The sequence below is a fragment of the Pseudopodoces humilis genome, chromosome 3, assembly GCF_049639895.1.
Source record: "Pseudopodoces humilis isolate 2021_Gansu_Grassland_sample_001 chromosome 3, ASM4963989v1, whole genome shotgun sequence".
NCBI classification, from domain to species: Eukaryota; Metazoa; Chordata; class Aves; order Passeriformes; family Paridae; genus Pseudopodoces; species Pseudopodoces humilis.
The window spans coordinates 68,990,681-69,010,998 of NC_142202.1; the positions used below are offsets into that span (position 1 = coordinate 68,990,681).

At 36.3% G+C, this 20,318-nt stretch overlaps 1 protein-coding gene across 4 annotated transcripts in view; it reads left to right on the forward strand.

The window, feature by feature from the left end:
• The window catches only part of WASF1 (WASP family member 1), an 87,789-nt gene that overhangs the window by 58,243 nt on the left and 9,228 nt on the right, over positions 1 to 20,318 (forward strand). For 3 of the 4 annotated variants that reach the window (XM_005518269.2, XM_088053453.1, XM_088053454.1), the window contains exons 2-3: positions 829 to 989; positions 11,957 to 12,091. In XM_005518269.2, coding sequence (XP_005518326.1) covers positions 857 to 989; positions 11,957 to 12,091 — 268 coding nt within the window. In that variant the 5' untranslated portion in view covers positions 829 to 856. Of the gene's footprint in view, positions 1 to 508; positions 630 to 828; positions 990 to 11,956; positions 12,092 to 20,318 lie in introns of those variants that run through there. The other variant, XM_088053455.1, reaches the window with a different exon arrangement.

Consider the following 20,318-nt stretch of genomic DNA (forward strand, 5'->3'; position numbering starts at 1 on the left):
TAAGTGGCACTAATAAGATGAGAGAAGTAACTTGCTCTTGGGAAACTCCTTGCAATCAGTGTCATGGGTGCAGAAAATTACAAGCTTGGGATTCACAGCCTGCGACAATCCTTATGCTGTCTGTAGAGCTAGTAAAGTCTCTTGCTGTATTTGCCATTTGGATTTGGAAAGTGTGAAGGGGTAGAGTTTCTGTGTCCTGGAGGTTATTGCACTGCAAGTCCACTGTGCAGACTTTCATATTTAGAAGATGCATTGTTAGCTGAATTAATTGTCAGTAGCAGTATAGGGGGAAGGGCAACATCTTCTTTTTTCTTACCTTGACTAAGTATGATTTAGAAGTGATGTTCAGATTAGAAGGGTGACTCCTGCTGGTAACATGGGATAATGAATGAATCATATCTACTTCAGCTGTAATAAACGACAACTAGTTTGACTTTGACCTCATGATGAAAGGACTTTTTGTTGGACTTTGCTTGCCCCAAATAAGGAAGTAGTCCATCAAGAACACAATCTTTCTCTAATGGTTTTGTACTGCAGAGATTTTTCTGTCTTTTTTAGGGGAGTGGGGGGCTTAGAAAAAAACAAGAACTGTAAAAATTTCTTTGACACTTCACCGGAATCTCAATCAGGTAAAGATTTAAAGAGAGAGAATGAAATAATCTTTGGGCAAAGAAAAAAATATTTAGGTACTGACAGAGCACTGAATTCCACCAATACTATGGCACTATTTTTATCTGTTTGGATTAGTCAATTTAACTTCAGACACAACCTGAATTTAAAATATTTACAACTTCAATTATAACAGTACTGTGTCTGTTTTCTTCACAGGTTTGCTGGTCCTCTGATACATTTCAGAATGCCACTGGTAAAAAGGAACATAGACCCCAGGCACTTGTGCCACACAGCTCTGCCCCGAGGCATCAAGAATGAATTGGAATGTGTCACCAATATCTCCTTGGCAAATATTATCAGACAACTGAGTAGCCTAAGTAAGTACACTGTCTTAAAAGCTGTATTTAATATATTTTGCAGTCACAGTGTTTGAAGTATGAACACCTTTTCAAATTCTCAGTGGAAAATTGTCACTGGGTCTGGAATGTAGTGCTTTTGTGGGTAGCATCCAGCATGGATGTCTGTGAAAGAAAACTAGGAGCTTTTCTAGCAGCATGTCTTGAAACATTTCATCCATATATTTCTGTTACCGGTAGAATATGACAGGAAAAGATAGTTGGTAATTAATTAAGTCAGTAATTGCTAACCTTAGAGTAATTCTTGAGTAGGGAATATGACTTAATGAGAAATGTATCACTGGTTGCTTAATTCTCTCAGCTTAAACCCTTGGTCATGTTGTGGTCATTCAGGAAAAAAGAGGAGTTGCCTTTTGAAATAGTAAACTCAGAAATGTAGTTATTATATGGTACTTAAAATAGTTAAAGATTTTTCTTCCTTCTTCTCCCTCTGTCAGCAATTGTACCCTTGGTGCACTTGAGAGGAGTGAATACTTCTCGAGCTGTGAAACTCTGAAGGAGATCTGCTGAAAAGCATGATCTCTGGCTTGTTTTTTCTTTAAGTTACAGCAACTTATTTATTTGTCAGATGAACTAGCATGCTCACATTTTCAATTTCCAATAACACAAGTGCTTTTTAACCATTAGGACATCACTAAAACTACCAATACATTAAATATTTAAATGTGCATGTATATACATCTACAGTGTGAAGTCTTTCAGCTCCATCATTTGCTTAGAGTCACGGGTGATGTAGCCTAATTTGTTGATTAGATTGATTTAATTATTAGTTTGATGATATGCTGTATGGTGAGTCTGTTGTGGCAGCCTTTCAAAGCTGTTAGGGTGTCATTAGGTGAAAGACTTAATTGAGGACACTGAATTATGAAATTCAGACAGGAATGCTTACAGCACATAAATATGAACATTATTAATATAGCTGCAGCAACAAAGGAGAATAACTATTTGAATACTTTTCAGTGAACTAAAAGCATATCATATCAGGATGCAGTATATGATCACCATCTGTGGTTTTGCTTCATTCTGCCAAAAGCCCTTCCCAGACTAGCTGCTCACGTACTAGCTTCCCCTTCCAAGTCACTCTTACTAATGTTGTATTAGTTTAGTTTAGTTTAGTTTGCTTGTTTTAAAAATTCTTACTTGACTGTAAGCTTCAACTGGGGGAATTTGCTTTTGTAGGTGGCATGCCAAATATCTATTTGGCATTTTCATCTGGAAGTATTATTTGACCCTAAAAAAACCCAACAGTAACTTCTAACGTCATGGTCTCAGATTGACCTATTGAGATTCAGCTGCCTTTGCTATGTTCCCTTGGTACTCAGAGCTTATATCTGATGTTGTATGTACTGCTGCTTATGAGGAGGTCAGGATGAAGCAATACTAGAACAGAAAGAACTCAAGGAAGAAAAAAGAAATTAAGAATATCCATTGAAGGCTTGCACTTTTGTTACATGGTTTGCCTAACATATAGCACAAACACTTGGAATGGAATGTAACCATTACTGTGTATAATTCCTCTTCCTAAAAGAGGAGTGGTTCTTCCCTGAAATATGCATTCATGTGTTTATACCAAGTTTTTATCTGATACTGTGTATGTTTAAAAAAAAAAACCAAAAAAACACACAACTTTTTTTCCTACAATTAAAATAGAACATGTTTTACAAAATAGTCCTTATTTGTCAGCAGTTCTGAGGACTGTTCTTTAAAAATGGGGCTCATGTTACAAAGGTTTGGGTGAAAATATAAAATAAAAAATATAAAATGCTTGTGAAAGAATTTTGTTCCAGAATTCTTTTAGCTTTTCGGTCTGTTAATGCCAGGAGCAATACAAATTCAAAAATATTCAGGAGTTCTGGAATAGGAATTTTGTGTCTCATGCTTAAATCCAAATAACCAGTCTTCACTTGGTGTGTCACTGTTAGGGGTGTACAGCGAGGTCTGCTGAGATGTGGATAAATTTTAGTAGTTGCCTATGAGTCACAGCCAGCAGGCATGGTTTCGCAGCAGTCCCCTGGCAACCAGCTTCTCTGCAGTCCTTCCCTTTTTGTTTTCCATGGATTATGTGTGTGTTTGAGAATCAGCCTTTAAGTTGTAGAAGAAATGAGGCTTTACTCTGAGCGTGGAAACTGAGAGCTCTGATAGAGTTTCGTTTCCTTTAAACTAAAGCGGCTTTTGCTTTTACTGGTAAAGTTATGCAAATTTAAATGAGTGGTCTTTGACCTGGATTAGCAATCAGTCATCTCTGCCTCTAAGATTTTTCATTTACTGACCCTCAAATAGAGGATCAATCTTCTGCCATTATGGTTATGATTCTCATGACCAGGCAGTCTTAACCTTTATTTTGACATGATATGGAGAAAGAGTGCTGTCATGGAATTGGAGCCTTCACTACTCTGAACAATACCAAAAGTCATTATTGAGGAAAAATAAGCATAGTTTTTCATGTAAGTCATTGGATCTCCATTCTTGGAGATATTAACAACTCAACTGGATTAGTCAAGCAGCTGGATCTAGTTGGATCTGCTTTGCACAGGGTGTTAAACTAGGTGACTTCTGGAGATCATTTAATCTGAACAGGATTGTGTTTCCATGATCTTGGATACTACATTTAAATAGGATATGCAAGCAGAAACAATACATATGAAATGACAGGAATTCTGTTTTCCTGTGTTTCACTATAAAATTAAAAGAGCTTTACATCAGTATGTCAGTGACAACTACCATGTGTCTCCATAGAAATTGAGAAACCTTTCATAGCTTATTTGATGTGCTGCTTCTAATTGTTCAGTTTTAGAAATTTTTGACCTTTAAAAGAAGTAGCAATAAAAAGATGAAATATTTATTTCTGGTTTGAGTGATAGTCCTTGCCTTTATCCCTGGAACATGAAGACATGTCAGTCTGTCTTGATACAACATACAAAATTGTTGGTGAGTAATTGTTTTCCCCCTGTCTATTCCCAGTCTTCTCTTACTTCATAAAAGGATCTGTTTTCTGACAGCTTTTCTTAGCACTGTGGCAGAACAGAAACTCTCTGGACAGCAGCAACAGCTGTCTTAGTTTCCGAGCCATTCTTCCTTGTATTTCTTTCTCTCTAACAGTATCTGCTTTGAGGAAATGCTTACCTAATGCTTGCAGCAATATTGCACATACATTCGTTCTCCAGTTCTCTGTACGTTGGTGTATGTCAGGCCATAACATTCCCGCATACATGGAATACAACTGATAGCGTTGTGCAGCTGTGCCATTGTTAGAAGGCGGATAAATACTTCTCTTGTGTGAATGTAGCCTCCTCATTTTGTTCACAGCTATTGACCAATATTGTTTTTCCTTTTATTCAGCTGTTCCGTGGACACAGAATCTCGGTACTGCATAAGAAACCAAACTGATGGGGTTTGTTCTCGGCCCCAGTCTCTGACACCTCCATCTAGGGAGGAGAACATTTATCTTTTTGAGTATGTGCTTTTTATGAATATTTGTATTGTAGGCATTCAGACTAGGCCTTTTATTCAATCATAGCAAGATGGCATTCCCAATTTTTTCTTTTACCTCTGCATAACCAAAGAGAATGCTGCATAATTCTGCTAAGCTGGAGTGCCTTATATGTTAGAGAAAACAATTTTCACTTAACCTTTTGTAGCCTTTTCCCTCTTTTCTATCTTTTCTGTGTAGTATATCTATTTTTACCATGTTCTTCTAATTATTTATTTTCCTTGCCCCTTATTTGTTAGCTTTCAGGAGTGAAAGCCTGACTTTGGAGAAAATTATTTCTCCCCCTTATTTTTTTTTTTCTGAGACATGCCTAATTTTTCTCTTGTTTTTTGCTTGCCGTGCCTTCTCCAAAAACATTCTTTTTGTGAAAGACACTTTCTCTTATCTTGTGAGAAACACTTTTTCAGCTCCGGAAAACCTTCATTTTGTCATGGCTTAAGGTGTTAACATTCAATGAATGGGAAGTATTTCTCCAGAAATACTTGGCCGCAAGGTGTTGGGACTGCAACTAATTTTTAGAACCAGGCCTCTTGAGCTCGAAGACCAGCCTCTCTCTTCACCTTGTGTGGACAACATCTTCAGCATATGTAAGGTTCCTGCATGCTGCATGACTGGAAGTAAGTCTCTGCAGATCTGCAGCTAAAGCTTCAGTCTGTATTCCAGAAACAGCAGAAGCCTTGTGTTGCATCTTGCCCTGCCCATCCTTCTTCTCAGTGTGTTCAGGAGGACATTCATTGTGAAATTTCATTAGTCACACCTCTTAATTCATTATTACTACAATTGCCAGGGAACACAGGAGAAAGTGTTCTTGTGCACAGAGGGGTGAGGAAACTGATAGACTTGAAAACTAAAGGCTAACTCAGCTTGAGAGCACCCCATCATCTCAAAATCTTCTGTCTGATTTCTTGATGTTGTCTTTGCAGCAGTGGCAATGTGATGCTGTTTTGTGTCGCTGAATTGTAATGAGAGGATGAGCAAGGTGTCAGTACAGTTTCGTTGAAAGCAGGAAAATGTGTTAGCAGAAAAAAGTCCCACCTGTCATTAATTCCTTGCCTACATAAAGCAGTGAATTCAGGTTATGTTAGAAATGACAGGAAGAGCAAGACTTCCCTGTGAAATGATCATTAGCACTGCTACTTTCCACATAAGTTCAGCTCTCAGCAGTCTCTTTCGCAGATTTCTGAATACATAATGGTAATCTCTGCTAGTTTACTTGATAATGTCCTCAGTAGGTGGTAACAAATGATATCTCAGACTTCCACAGCTGAACATTTTTGGAAGGCTGACTTTTTCTTTTTGGATGTCAACAAAGAAGCATCAGACCTGCTCTTGGTAAGGCCTTTAACAAAGTTTATTTGATACTTTTGATGCCCTGGTCAGGTTGTCCGATAAACATCTGGTTCAATTTTCCTGGCTAAAGGAATCAAGTTGTCTCCTCAGTACTCTGATACTTTTACTCTAATCCTTGTGGACTGCCCTCACACTTCCATAATGAAAGTTTCTAATTAGCATCAGTGTTATGTATTTAGTATGTAATTTCTCAGAGCTTGCTCAGCCATAACCAATGAGGTTCCCAAGGATCTACCAAGCTTCTTATCTCCAAATTCAGACTCCTAGCTTTTAGTCTGTTTCCTAATCACTGAGCTATGAGACTGAAATGATCCTGATGAGGAATAAGCCCAGACTTTCAAACTCAGATATATCTAATTTTTTTCTAAAAAGTAAGTTATGTAGTGAAGATCTGAAGCTGAATCAACAGACTATGGATATGTTAATTATATGTCAGAAATAATGAATGAGGAAAAATGTATTGATAGACTTAGAATATCTTTCCTGTTTTGCTTTATAAAGGAACCTTGATTATATATTGTGAGTGGCTTACGTGGTAACTAATTATCCTGAGAGAATATTTTCCAATAAATACACTATATTGTGTAGAAAGGAACTATTCATCAGTGAATAATGTAATTTTCACTAGTGTAATTATATTGGGAAGGGAGTGGGACATGAGAGGTTTTACAGCTACTCTTGTTCTGTACCTTTATTTTTTAGAAAATGTAGTGGACAAAAATATTGTATAGTGTGTGAAAAGGAATGAAATAATAGAAATCAAGGAATGATAGTGCATAGGTGGGCAACAGGCTAAATTCTTTGAGACATTTTACCAATTTATTCATTTTTTTTTTTAATTGCCGGACTCATCTTTTTAAACTAATAATATTTTGGGGTTTGTGTAATTCAGTATATCAACATATTTACTATTTTAATATCAATAGCATTATTATAATTTTAGTGACATAACCCTTCATTGTACTTTGTACTTAATGATGTCAGCACATATTTAATGTATTATGTATTTTTACAATTTAGTTCAATGATAAATGCGTTGGGTTAGATTTTAGGTTTGTAAATGTTAAAATATGCAAACACGCACACACACACCACTGAGCCCCTGATGTCTGAAAGATCACTTAAGGGCTAAGTTAATTAAGAACAATACTTCTGAACAATTAAGAACAATAATTCTGAAATACAAATTGAACTCTTGTCTTGTTTTGAATGTCTTGCTTGCTGCATCTTGCACTGGTCTAAGTTTTTCCAGTCATCTTCTTGAATTTCAAAAAATGATGCTGGTTTATGAGCACTATGTATGGTCAATGTGTTTATCCAGGTAGCTACATCAAATTCAGACCACATTTCACAAAGGCTGCCAGTGCCAGCACTGGTCTGCAGGCTGCTGCCTCAGGTTGGGATGCAGTTAAAGGGTCTGTAACTCTTTTTCTTTAACAATGCAGAAGGATAGTAAAGAAGTGACTTCTTCCACAAGTCCTGGTTCAGGAATCATGTCCCAGTCTTTGTCTGAGAGCCTGTAACTAAATCTGTTGGTAACTGATCTAGTGTTGCAAAATGTTTTATTTAAATGGCCTTTCCTTAGGGTTCGCCAGCAGATACAGCATTGAGAATGTTCAGGTGGATTTAAGGACTGGAATTCTGAGAGGACTGCTAGTGTGTGCCCTTATCTTTGGTGTGGTTCTAAGAATTTGAACAACACAATAATAAAGTCTTTGAAGATATCTCTTTGTCATGCTTTTTTTAATTATCCTGAAATACTGTCCAGAACCTGATGTGGCAGCTGTGGTTGACTTCAATTCATCTGATACGTACCCAGTCCCTCAGAACAAGACAAACCCCCCCCATTTCTTTTACCTTAGTATGCCTTCATTTTAGTATGTTTTATAATTAGCAATTATTCATTTATGTATAGAAGCCCGGGAAGCTGGACAGCATATATGCATTTATTAACATAAATGGTTAAGACATTATGGGGGGAAATTAGGAGATAAAACAACCTAGAAGGAACATTTGGTGAAAGCAAAGCACTGTAAAACTGATCAGTATTTTTTTGACATTTTATAAACCATTGTACACCTATTGCCATGGTAATGAATGGAAATAGCGTGGATTATACATGTTTTGGTGGTTTTAATTTAAAAAAAAATGAGGAAGGCAGTAAGCAATATAATTTTTACTCTATTTTCAGTTAGTAGCTACTAGCTACTGTTCTCTTTTCAGCTCATAGGTCTGTTTTAAAAGCCAGAAAAATAATTGTTCAAAAATCCATCAAAGTGCATGCATGTTGTTGAGGGGAGAAAGGACAGAACATTGTTTCCAAGACATTTTATTTGTCTGTCACAAAAAAGGATACTGACTGACACCAGAGAGAGCATTCCTGTATCCCTTTCTTGCTGAAGGTTTAACTGTGATCAGAGCCCTTTGATACATAAGGAAAAGTTACGAAAAGAATAATAAGGTGAATAATAAATTCCTTAATTAAAACTAAATAATAATGTATCTTCTTATTTAATTTTTTTTAAGTGTTGTGTTAATAAAAATAAATGCCAAACAGGTTTTGCAAATACAGCTTATTGTAAAATAAGCTTTTCACAGACATTGAATTAATTTAATTGCAGAAGTCTATATTGTCATTTAATTGAGTAGGCAAACAAGACTGCTGATCTTTCTGATCTGGTATTATGTATCCAGCTGAGAGCAGGATCCTAAGGCGTTAATATTTTAATTGTCATAGTGAACTGTCGTTCTCTTCATTGTACTGTGTGAAACAAGAGTAGAGTTTTTCAGCAGGCCCATAAGATTGTAAATTTTCTGAAGTGTTAATAATACTTTGGAATATTCATTGTGTATAATGGAATTAATTTTGCATTCTTACTCTTCTGACATATTACCTATAAATCACCTATAAATGACATAAATTACATGGAATGAGATCAGCTTTGTTTACTAACATGCTTTTTTCTCACACTTTCTTTTCCTTCTTTGAGTTTGTGACACTTTGTTCAGTATTATCACCTGTAATTGTGTCCTTTGTAATCCATTCAGAACTGAAGATAGATTCCTATAGAATACACAGAGATGGCAACACAGATACCGGATTATGTGCGTTATGTATGCATTTATACCATATATGCTGTTCTTTGGAATGGCAATTGTACATTTCACAAAAAGCAAACATTTTGCTTTGCTAGAGGAAGCATTTGGTTAAATATACCTCTGGCTAAATAAAGAGACCACCAACACAGAGGTAGGTGGAGACATCATGGTTGGCATACTAATTCAAACATGACAGGTTGTTTTTAATGTATTTCCCATTTGAGGATTAGTGTTCATAAGCATAGGCAAATTATTCCTTGCGATATGTTTGTGGTTGTATGCAACGTAATGAAAAGATTTCCAAGACAGATTATTTGCAATTGGAGCTCATTAATGAGGTAGATGAATTTTAAGCCTGATGAAATGATACCGATAAAAATTTAGCCTCAAATACACCTATAAAAGGGAAGTTTCTGGATTTTAAAACCCTGCCCCTGAATTAATTTTTTATTCTATACATGACATTTTATATTTGATTTTAATTTTAGTTTGTATGTTTCTGAATGTTGAGTTATCTAATTAAAATTAATATTTCTGAACATATTATCTGAAATGCATTACCTTTTTAATATCTGTGTATTAAAACTTCAATAATCTTGTTCTTAGTGGATCACAGTTTTAAGAAATTTCACTTGCTTCAGGTACAGGTTAAAGAACATAAGCTTTCAGAGTTTCAAGACATATGTTAGAAAGTCTAATGTTAGGCGAGTTGACAGCTGAGAAGACTTTTACTAACTTTCCATCCATATTTTTCTGTGGACTTGTGCTACAAGACAAATGAGTTTGCAGAATGGAAGTGCCTTTGGTCTGCTTCTCACTGTGGCTATTAGCAGTTGCTGCAAGAATGAGAGCAGGACAGCATGTAGGATAGTCCTACTAATCTCCCTGCTTCCAGCACTTTTCAGCCTGGAAGCCTCTCCAGCCATCTGAGGTTTGTCTGTATTTCCTAATGCTCAGTGTGTTTCTTTTTCATGACTTTGTATCATTGGCAAACTTTTAATCTTGTTTTTTTTCCCCAAGTAATTTACACGTATCTTAAATAACACAGATCCCAGCATAGAAACTTAGTAAAACTCACCTTTCTCAACTGTGAAGACTGGTGATTTACTCCCATGTCCTCTTTTGAGGAATTATTTATCTGTGCCATTTCATTTGTATGCCCCATCTGTTAAGTTTTCCCCAAACCATTTGATTAAGGACTTTCTAAGCTCTCTTGGAAATCTCAGTAGATCATAGCTCTCTATCTATGTGCTTCTAAACCATTCAGAGATTTCCCTTTACAAAAGCTGTCCTCCGTCTTCTGTCATGAGTCATCCAGATGTCTGCTGATTCAGTTCTTCATAATGATCTATACTAATTTCTATGGATGTCAGGCTTGTGGGTCTCTAACTTTCAAGCTCTCAAGATGTTCCATGAAAAAAAAGCCTGAACCTTGTTGTTGTGTGTTTCAGTGCGTATAAGGAGATTTACAATTGTTCCTAATATTTGCTGATCAATTGTTCATATAGTTTAGCAATTTTTATATAGTCACTTCAGTTTCTTTGAGCCTCCCACAATGAGTTCTGGCATCAGGGTCTCTCCAGTTCTCTTCAGTGGACACCAGTGAAAAGTGTAAAATTTGCTTGTCCACAGGGGTCTTGTCTTCTCTGTATTCCTTTATATTTTCATTGCCAGTCAGCTCTGCAGACTCCCTGGCAGGTTTTCTTATTCCTCATGTCTTTGAAGGAATATTTATTGTTACTTTGCTAGTTGTTCCTCTTCTATTTTCTTCTTCTGTACATTTCTTCTGATATCCTCTTTTATATTCCATTATTTATAGTCATGTTGGTTTTCTATTGCTGTTACCTAAGTCTTAACAAATGGCATGTGCTGGCCTTGTGCTTACTCCACAGCATCTCTAAGTAGTTTCCACAGTACCTGTAGGGATTTAATTTTTGTTCTTTTGATGTGTTTATATAAAAATGTCCTTGTTTTTATGTATACTTCCAGATGTATTGCTCACCAAAGGCAGAATTTCCACAGCTATCCTTTCCTTTTTTAACTGTCAGAACTTCAGTGCAAAGCAGGTAGTTAGAAATTTGTGAGATTTATAATTCCAAAACCAACATAAGTGCAAAAAGAGTACATGAATTGCTTATGCACAGTATCATAGAAGGTTTTGAAAGCTATCACATTTTATTTCAGAAGTGGGGCTACACATTCTGCTGTGTAATCTGGTGGGGTTTTTCCAGTGACATTGGCAGACTACTCAAATGGAGTCTTGAGAGCATTAGAAGCAGTATGTGGAGTACTCTGTAGAAGAGAAGTTCTTTACTGATCCTTTTCTCATAATATTTTAATCTCCTGCTCTTTTGTGCTAAAATAATGATGTCCATTGATGTGAACAAAGGAGGGTTTTTTTGTTGTTGTTGTTTGGGGTTTTTTTACTTCAGTGTAAATGAGTCAATTACTAGAATTTTGATCCTTCAAAGTAGGATTTATTATTTTACTGTGTATTTTTGAATTGGCTGGTTCTAATTTACCTGGTTGTGAATATCTGTTCTTCCTTTTTTTTTTGTCAAGTTCTCCATTTCATGCTGTCCTATACAGCAGGAGTGGAAGCTGTGCTTAATTTTGAGAACAGTGTTGAGGTAAATTTAAATATTAGTTACCACTCAGACATGAGCAGTTTCAGATGCTGGAAGTTGTCCTCTTAGAAATGCCCACTAAGCTGTGCAATCTAGTACCATGCATATCAGCATAGTTAAATCATTTTATAGCAGCTGAATATCTGTCCTGTAATGTTTTAAATAATTTCATTTCTGATAGATAAGTTGTGTATTAAGTATTTAACTTCTATGTGCTTTTTAAAGGACTCTTAATGGGCTCAGTAAGAACAGGTTGTTACAAGTGATACCCATACATCTTAGAATTACTTAATCAAAACAGTAAGAAATCATTTGCCTGTCTTGTGGTATGCTTGAATTTTATTTTTTTCCCCATGTTTCAGGTAAATATGCTGAAGATATATTTGGTGAACTTTTCAATGAAGCACACAGTTTCTCATTTAGAGTCAACTCCTTACAAGAACGTGTAGATCGCTTATCTGTCAGTGTTACACAACTCGACCCAAAGGAAGAGGAATGTAAGTTACCTCCTGCAAGGAGGATTTCTTATTTTTCTCACAGACAGCTCTGATAGGTAAAATGGTAATAATAGTTTAAATCACATTTACAAGAACACAGAACAAAGCATCGTAAGAAAGGCCCATTTCTATTTCTGCTGCAAGTTTCTTTTATAGCCTTGAGCAACTTTCTGAGCTCAGCATTTTCATGGTTACTGAATGATACTAAGGAATTTACATAAAAATGGCTACAGGAGTATATATCACTTCAATAGTGTTATGTATTTGGAATATTAATAATATTATGTAATATTATGTGACTGCCTGGAGATAAGTCTATACACTTTTTTAAACCTTTCTACTAATTCTCATGGAATGTAAACATTTGTTCAATGAGGATTTTTTGCATTTAACTTGTACCATCTTACTTTCTGTACAATGTTACAGTTGTATAGCTTCATTTACTACTGCTGTATAACCTCCTGAATTCTTTCTAAATAACTTTAAGTATTGTAAATATTGGTTAGCACTGAGAAAACAAATACTCTCAAAAGTCATCAGCTCATGCCTTTAAGATAGAATTTGTGTAGAATTTTAAAGGATGCCTAGGCTTTGTTTGACCACCTAATACATAAAAGCTCTTTTGCCTTCTTTGATATCTGTTGGTTGCATGTGGAACTGTGAAAAATCTTGTATCCCCAAACAATTTATGGTGTTCTAAACTATGTGGTTAAGACCTAGAAAGTAGAGGAATATCCCATCATGAAAAGTAACTTCAGATTGTTTGTGGGATCCAATTTTAAACTGTAGAAAGCTGTTTCAGTTCCAAATGTCTAGATATAATAATTGTGTACTATTACATTGTGTGATTACAGTTGTGTATACAGAAAAAATGAAGTGTCAAACCAGGAGAGTGGTCTTCAGGCTGTCTTTGGTTATAGATGTCAAAATTTCTCTAGTAGCAAAATTAAGCAAAGGGAAGTTTTGATTCTGTATTTCGCATGACATTAATTTTAGAACAGGTTTTGAAAGACAGCTGTTCACAGCTAGTAGCAGATTTTCCACAAAATCATGACTTGCCTAGGGGAATTCTTACATTAACGGGATTTTCCAAGTCTCTTGATAACTGAGCATAAATCACCCCCATAAACCTCTTTTTCCAGTTGTTGTGGTTTAGCCTGGTAGGCAGTTAAGCACCACACATCCACTTGCCCACCCCTGCTCCACAGTGGAAGGAGAGAGACAGTTGGGGGAAAAAAAAATAGTAAAATTCGTGGGTTGAGATAAAGATATTTTAATAGGACAGAAAAGGAAGGGAAAACATCCACAATAATATTAGAATATACAGAACAAGTGACTCACAATGCAATTGCTCATCACCTGCTGACTGATGCCCAGCCAGTTCCTGAGCAGCAGCCCAGCCCCCAGACACCTTTCCCCTGGGTTTATATGCTGAGCATGACACCATATGGTATGGAAGGTCTCTTTGGCCAGTTTGGATCAGCTGTCATGGCTGGGTCTCTTCCCAGCTCCTTGTGCTCCCCCATCCTGCTTGCTGGTACGGTGGGGTTAGAAGCTGAAGAGTCCTTGACCACAGCTCAGCAGCAACTGAGACAGCAGTGTGCTATCAGCATTATTCTCACCCTAAATCCCAAACACAGCACTATACCAGATACTAGGAAAAAAGGAAATCTCCTGCCCAAACCAGGGCATTTTTGCTATGACTGGATAATGATAAAAAACCCTTTCCATTTATGATAATAAATTGTCAGCAGTTGTAGTCTTGTACAAACTGTAACACTCCAGAGTGTTAATGGAATTTCCGCATTTACTCTTGACAGCCTAATTTTGGTTTAAATCTGAGGGGGAGGTACGTTGATATATCATATCTAATATGTTAATCAATCACATATCCACAGATTGGAGAGACCATATTAAGCCGTTGAGTTAAAGCATCCAGGGATCGTACACAATAGCAAGATGGAAAATTGTACTATCCTATGTAAAAGGCCTTTGACAAGTTTGGCTCTAGGTTTCAGGACCAAAAATCTGTAATGATTTGATGCTAGAGAATTGCTAGAAGTAGTTTTACATAGTGTGTAGTCCCCAATACACCATACCAACACATTTTCACAGAATTGTGCATGCTGTAGTGTTTGCTAAACTGTTTAGCTGAAGAAAGGTGCAGACACTGCAGTTAAGGAAACGGGGCTGGGAATAGGTCTGCACAGTGAAGTCCAGCATAGCTCAGGGTGACTTGAACCTGATCCTCTGGATTTGTGTCTGACACCATAGAATAGCAGTGACTACTTGTACTTTAGAGGAGCATATGCAGTCCTCAGTGTCAGGAGCTGTTAAGTGACAGTTTTTATTAACCTAAGAATATCCAGTCCCTGAGCTGTACCCAGTGCTTCTTATTCATAAGCATCTGCCTGGAATGAGTCACCAGATGAGGACAATGGAGATGAGGAGATGTTTAATATTCTTTTTCCTTAAAAGTCAGGGATCAGGAAACATTTTTTTCTTTCAGTATACTGTTTTGGGCTTGACTTTGTAAATCCATCACAAATAGTTTAGGTTTAGTCCTAGTGTGGAATAGCATAGCTGAAGGATGAAGGTGAGGGAAAGGGAGGAATATCTGAATTTACCTTTTTTAACTCTCTGTGCAAGAATTAAGCAACTTTCAGTACTTCTGCTCAGCTCACAGCATGAGTAAAATGGGATATACTTGTGAAATGAGTCTCATCTGCTCTTTGCCAGAAGGCAGTAATAGAAGATTTAATAGGTTCCTTTGGGCCCATGCTATTACACAAGAGAAAGAAATTAAGATTCATTTAAAGCTAAGTGGCATGAACAAAACCAGCCCAAGTCAGATTCACTAAACGAGGTGCAGATACTTGACAAGATGTTTCTGGTAGAGTTAGAGTGATAAAGAGCTCTGAATTTGTTTGAACAGTCTGTGTGTTTTCTCATTTTGAATTATTACAGTATCTCTGTGAAAGAATAAAACCAAGGTTAAGATTGTATCTTTAGGAACCTAACTCCTCATACACAATTTTTCTCTCATAGAAAAGTTGCTATGAACTTGGTTTGGTTTAAATTATTACAATGTTTTCAAATTTTTGATTTCTTAGTATAATTAATTTAATATTTTAGTAGATTTTAAAAAAATACTTTATTCTTGTCATATACATGTGGGTTTTTCCCCTCAGAAGATACCAAACTTGTATGCAGACAAAAATAAATCCTCTGCTTTCTGTCAGTAAACTCAACTTTATTTCAATTGTATGGGAAACCAGCCCATATGTATCCAAGAGTAATATTTGAGGTCCTTTTAGGACTGAGAAAACACATTCTTGCTACAAAGAAGGTCGACATCTGAACTAAGGTCGACAGCTTCACTAGCCCTGCAACATAAGGTGTCCTCATAGGTGAGAAAATAAATACTGAGTATAGTTTCTTTGCAATCATTTTCCATTTCAGTATTTACTTTTTAAGTAAAATGACTAACTGGCCATATATATATGCAAATTGTATAAATAAAAATAATATCTTTCTTAATTGATCAAATTTTTGTTAATTTAATTGTGCCTTTTAAGTGTGAAATACCACTAGAAGTGAATAATGTCATAGCTGTAGAAAACTGACGATTTTGAAAAGAATATTAATTTTAACATTTATGTGGTTCTTTTTTGAAATGGTACATCTCTCATGTATAATGTCATGAGGTATTGGAAAATAGTTTTGTATCACTTAGATATAAATAACATCAGGGCAGAAGGAAAATTCATAAACTAAAGAGTTTATCAGACTATTTTGGGATTAATTTACTGGTTCTTTCAATGTGAGCTGCCTAATTCTATTTAAATTTCAAACCAGAGAGGATTTTAATCTCAAAGGCAGCGTATCAAATTCTTGATTTCTATAGCATATTTGTTATAACTGTGACAAGCAAATTAAATAAACCTAGTGGCAGAAGTGCTGTGGGTGAGCAGCCTGGCAGCTTCAGGAAAGGAATCAAATAGAAGCCTACTGAAACAAAATTCACAACACTGCCTTTGAATACGTGTTCGTTGTTTTTCTAAACATTCTATAAATATTGCCCTGTCATTAGAACAATAGTAGTTCAGAAGTTTGGCTGGACTAATGCCAAAAACAGATTTGATGATTTGCTGTGGGAAAAAAAAATAGCAAATTTGGTGGGGAGAAACCCAAAAAGCTTGGCAGATAATTGTGGTCTGTATATTGCTGGAAATGGGAGACTTGGTCAACTTTAAGGTTTGGATACTCAGCCCATTGTGAGACTTAGAAGGAAAGGGTAGTAAATCCCAGTTTAAGTGGCAGCTCACTGTCTTTAGCCTCTGAAGATTTTGCTGAGTATAAAAAAGTACAAATGTAATCAAAATTAAGAACAGGGAGCACATGAAAATTGTGTCATGATCTCCACATGTACAAGTGGAGAGTAACATTATTGTCAATTCATTCATTAGAAATTTTACCCTCAAAGGCAAATAAAGTCTGTTAAATTACACAGCAGGTCACTTCCTTGCACATCTCTGCTTAAAAAAAGTTGGGTTTGAGTGTGTCTCCCTCTCAAAATTCTGAGCGGGTGGGCTGGGCTTCAATTGCTCTCCATGTTCCTTCTCCAATTTTCTTAGGCCCTTGATTAAATTTATGGGTTATTTAGTAAGTAAATCAGTTTTAAATTAGTGTGTCCAAGGCTTAATAGTTCCATGATAAGACCATGATACTGGGTATTTTGTGTATAAAAAGAGGGATTTGGACAAAATACCATTTGCTAAACAATGTGGTGGTTTTATTGAGACTCACCAGCAGATGCAGTGCTTGATGCCCGTGGGTAATTCACATCTTAACAGGGCTTGCTCGTTCTATGTGCTTGCACTTGAAGCAGCTTCTGAGTCCTCCTAAAATGATTGCTCTAATATTTACAACTTCTTTTTGTTTATCCGTAGTAGTTAAGCTACATATGTTTTATATCCAAAGAGTTCTTGAGTTGTTTTGGAATTTTTTAGAACAGTATTTCAGAAAATTTCTATTTCTTGTGTAGGGGACAAGCCCAAGAGTCATGTCTGATCTACAGAAATAATCTCTTCCCTTAGCAACTATCAAATCCACAGTCAGAGTGTTCTGATGGTAGAGAAACCTAATATGTGTGCATTCTGGTCATTGTTTAAATGGATAATCATTAAAAAAATAAAATGAGTAAGGTAGAAATCAGACTTTGAGATTGCAGTGTCTTTAGGAACTGAATCACACATATCTTTACCTTCAGAGAATTTTCAACAGCACTACTCCCTACCAATTAATTTCCTTTAATGGGCAATTTACAACTAAGTTATTTGTTCAAGGGTATTGTTCTTTCCTCTTTGCACTTTTCAAATTGCTGGGTAAGATTTTGAACAGAGAAAGGGAATTGTGGGAAACCAAGTCTCTTGATTTGAATGAAATTTCCCCTAGTCATTTAGTTCTGCAGGGAGTCAGAGCTGTGATATTCAAGAGTTTACAGTCTTGAAACTTGCCAAGATGAAATTCTGCATAAAGTATTAAGAGAGCAGGTTTTTAAGAGGAATATATATGATTTATTTATTTACTGTCTTTAGGAGAATGGCATTTTTTGGCCTAGAACCTAATCATAAATTGTGTAGTTGAGTGAGTGTAAAAGAATAAAAGTAAAGCTCGTAACTTTTTTTTCTTCTGGTGAAGTAAAATGTAGTATTTAATGTATTTGAAAAGTTAAAAGCAGTTACTTTCTGTCAGTGCACTGGTGTGCTCTACACCTGACTTTTACTACAAATTTGGGATTGCAATTTAATGAGATACTTGCCAAGAGGTAAAACATTATTTAGTCAACACATTACTAAACACAAAGATGTGCTTTTATTAAATTTTTGCTTCACCCCAAAAGAAACACAGTTATTGTATCTCATCACAGTGCAATATAAATACCCTTTCCCCCCCCAATTTGTTGTTGATTATAAGTAAAAATGGACTGGCATCACTTTTTCAAAACCAAGTGTACAAAAGGTTGACAGTTTAGCTTTCTAAAAGACAATTTTTGCTTATGCAGAAAATATTGTTGTGTGCAGAGGATTAGATTGGCTGATAGAATACATCCTTTCATACAATCCAAACAACAGGCACAATAAAGACAAACAGGCATTTGTTTGGATTGTTGAATGAATCTTCAGATTAAATTGTGAATATCTCAACATTTAAGGAAATTATTTAAGACCCCGGTTTTTGTTAATTGCAGTGAACACAAGTGGTAGAGTAGATGGACATTCAGAAAAATATATCCATATCAAATTTAGGATCTTGGGCTGTACAAAAAGTTCTGGTGCTAGTTAGGAATTAAGCAACTGGAAGCATAAATTTGCCAGCATCGAGTCAAATGCCTGCAGCTTTTCCAACTCCTTCTTCAGCCGCTCATCTCTTCTCACACCTGATTTCATACATCCAATTTGTCTGACCTGTCCCCTCTCAGTGCCAGTTTGTCAGTCAGCCAAAGCCGGGTGGCTGTGGCACCAGCCAGGTTTTCACATCTTCCCCCTGCTGAGGCTGTAAACCACGCAGGGCTTTTGTGCCTTGGCCAGCTGGCAAGCTGAACAAGTGGCTCTGTAAGCCAAACACAGCCCAGGATTACTCTGGGTGTGCAACATGGGATTTACCTGATCCCTCTGCGTAGGCGAGTTATATCCATGTCATGGCTCTCTGTATTTTACATGCCACATCCTTCCATTTCCTGAGCAATGCTGGCCTAACGTAGTCTGTTGTTTGGAATAATGGTGTGCTTTTCAGGGAATGACTGATACAGGTTATCAGCATAGGAAATGCTGCTTGAAATTCTACACTGTATCTTCTCCATGAAGCCCTCTGCTGTGTATCTTAGGTTTAGAGAGAAAATTATTATGCTTATTGTTGGGGATAGATTGATTATCCTCTGGTGTGTTATACCCCTGTACATGTGTACAAAATGTAGGGTTTTAAGCAAGAAAAGGGAAGTTATGAATTTGGCTGTGCTTGCTCATTGAAGAGATGGAATGCTAATAAGGGGTCTGTAGAACAGTCTCAATAATATGGTGTCACATATGCTGTGAGCATTTTAATATTAATCCAAAGTTATTTATTTATTTATTTATTAGAATAAATTGATTAAGTTCATTGTCTTCTGAATGTACACAGGTTCAAAGAGAAGTATACTAAGTTTTACTTCTGTTGGAAATGTCTCCAGTATATGACAGGCAGTTAGAAATCTTGCAGGATTGCCAAGCAACTCTGAGCAAGTACATTTGGTGTTATTTGTATAACCAACAACCCAAAGGAAAAGCAGCTGAAGTATAAAAAGATCTAAGACTTAAATTTTTAGATGAGGTAAATCTCAGTTATTCTAACTGAACTTTTGCCAGCTAATAACAACCTGTACTGCATGACAGGTACAAAATATATAGGGTTATTTATGACTGCAAAAATACCTACAGAAATTGAGACTCCTAGCTGACATTTAGACATTATAATACTTCTTTCACGCACTTAAAAAGCCTTCTGAGCAGCTAATTAAAGCTATTAAAAAGAATAAAAGACACTGTGATGAATTAGAACCTAAGGGTAAAAAGGAGGAAACTTCTCCAGGAATACACAACCTTGCCAAGTGTAATAAACTTCAAAAGCCAAGCTGAAAAGCAAATAAATCCCATCTTTAGCCTCACAAAGGATGTTGCCAATATGCTTAGGTAAGAAGACAGAACATTCCAGGAACTACATGCCTTCTGGAAAAAAATCCTGCCTTCTGCCCCTTTGTGATCACACAGAAGAAATCCAGCTTGGTGTGTGTACACATATGTGCGTGTACACTTTTATGTGTTACAGGAACCCGAGTAAAAAACAGTTTTCAGCTTAAACAGGTTTTTCTTTAAATTGTTGCCAAAGGCCCAAGTAATAGTGGGGCAGAGGTAGAGTTGTCTTCTCATGTTGCATAAGGGGGCATAACTACCAACCTGTTTCTATAAAATAAACATAATTATTTATAGATAGAATGTATGTACTGAAAATACTCTTTGCTACTACGTCAGAAAACTGTTTTCAGTATTGTTTGTGATTTTAAAAAAAGAGCACAAACTAATGAAAAGATCTGCTGCTTTATCTAATGGAAGTCTCATGGTGGTTTAAAAGGTAGCTTTGTGGCACACCTGGACTTCACAGGTGCGGTAACTGAAGACCAGGGAGGGAG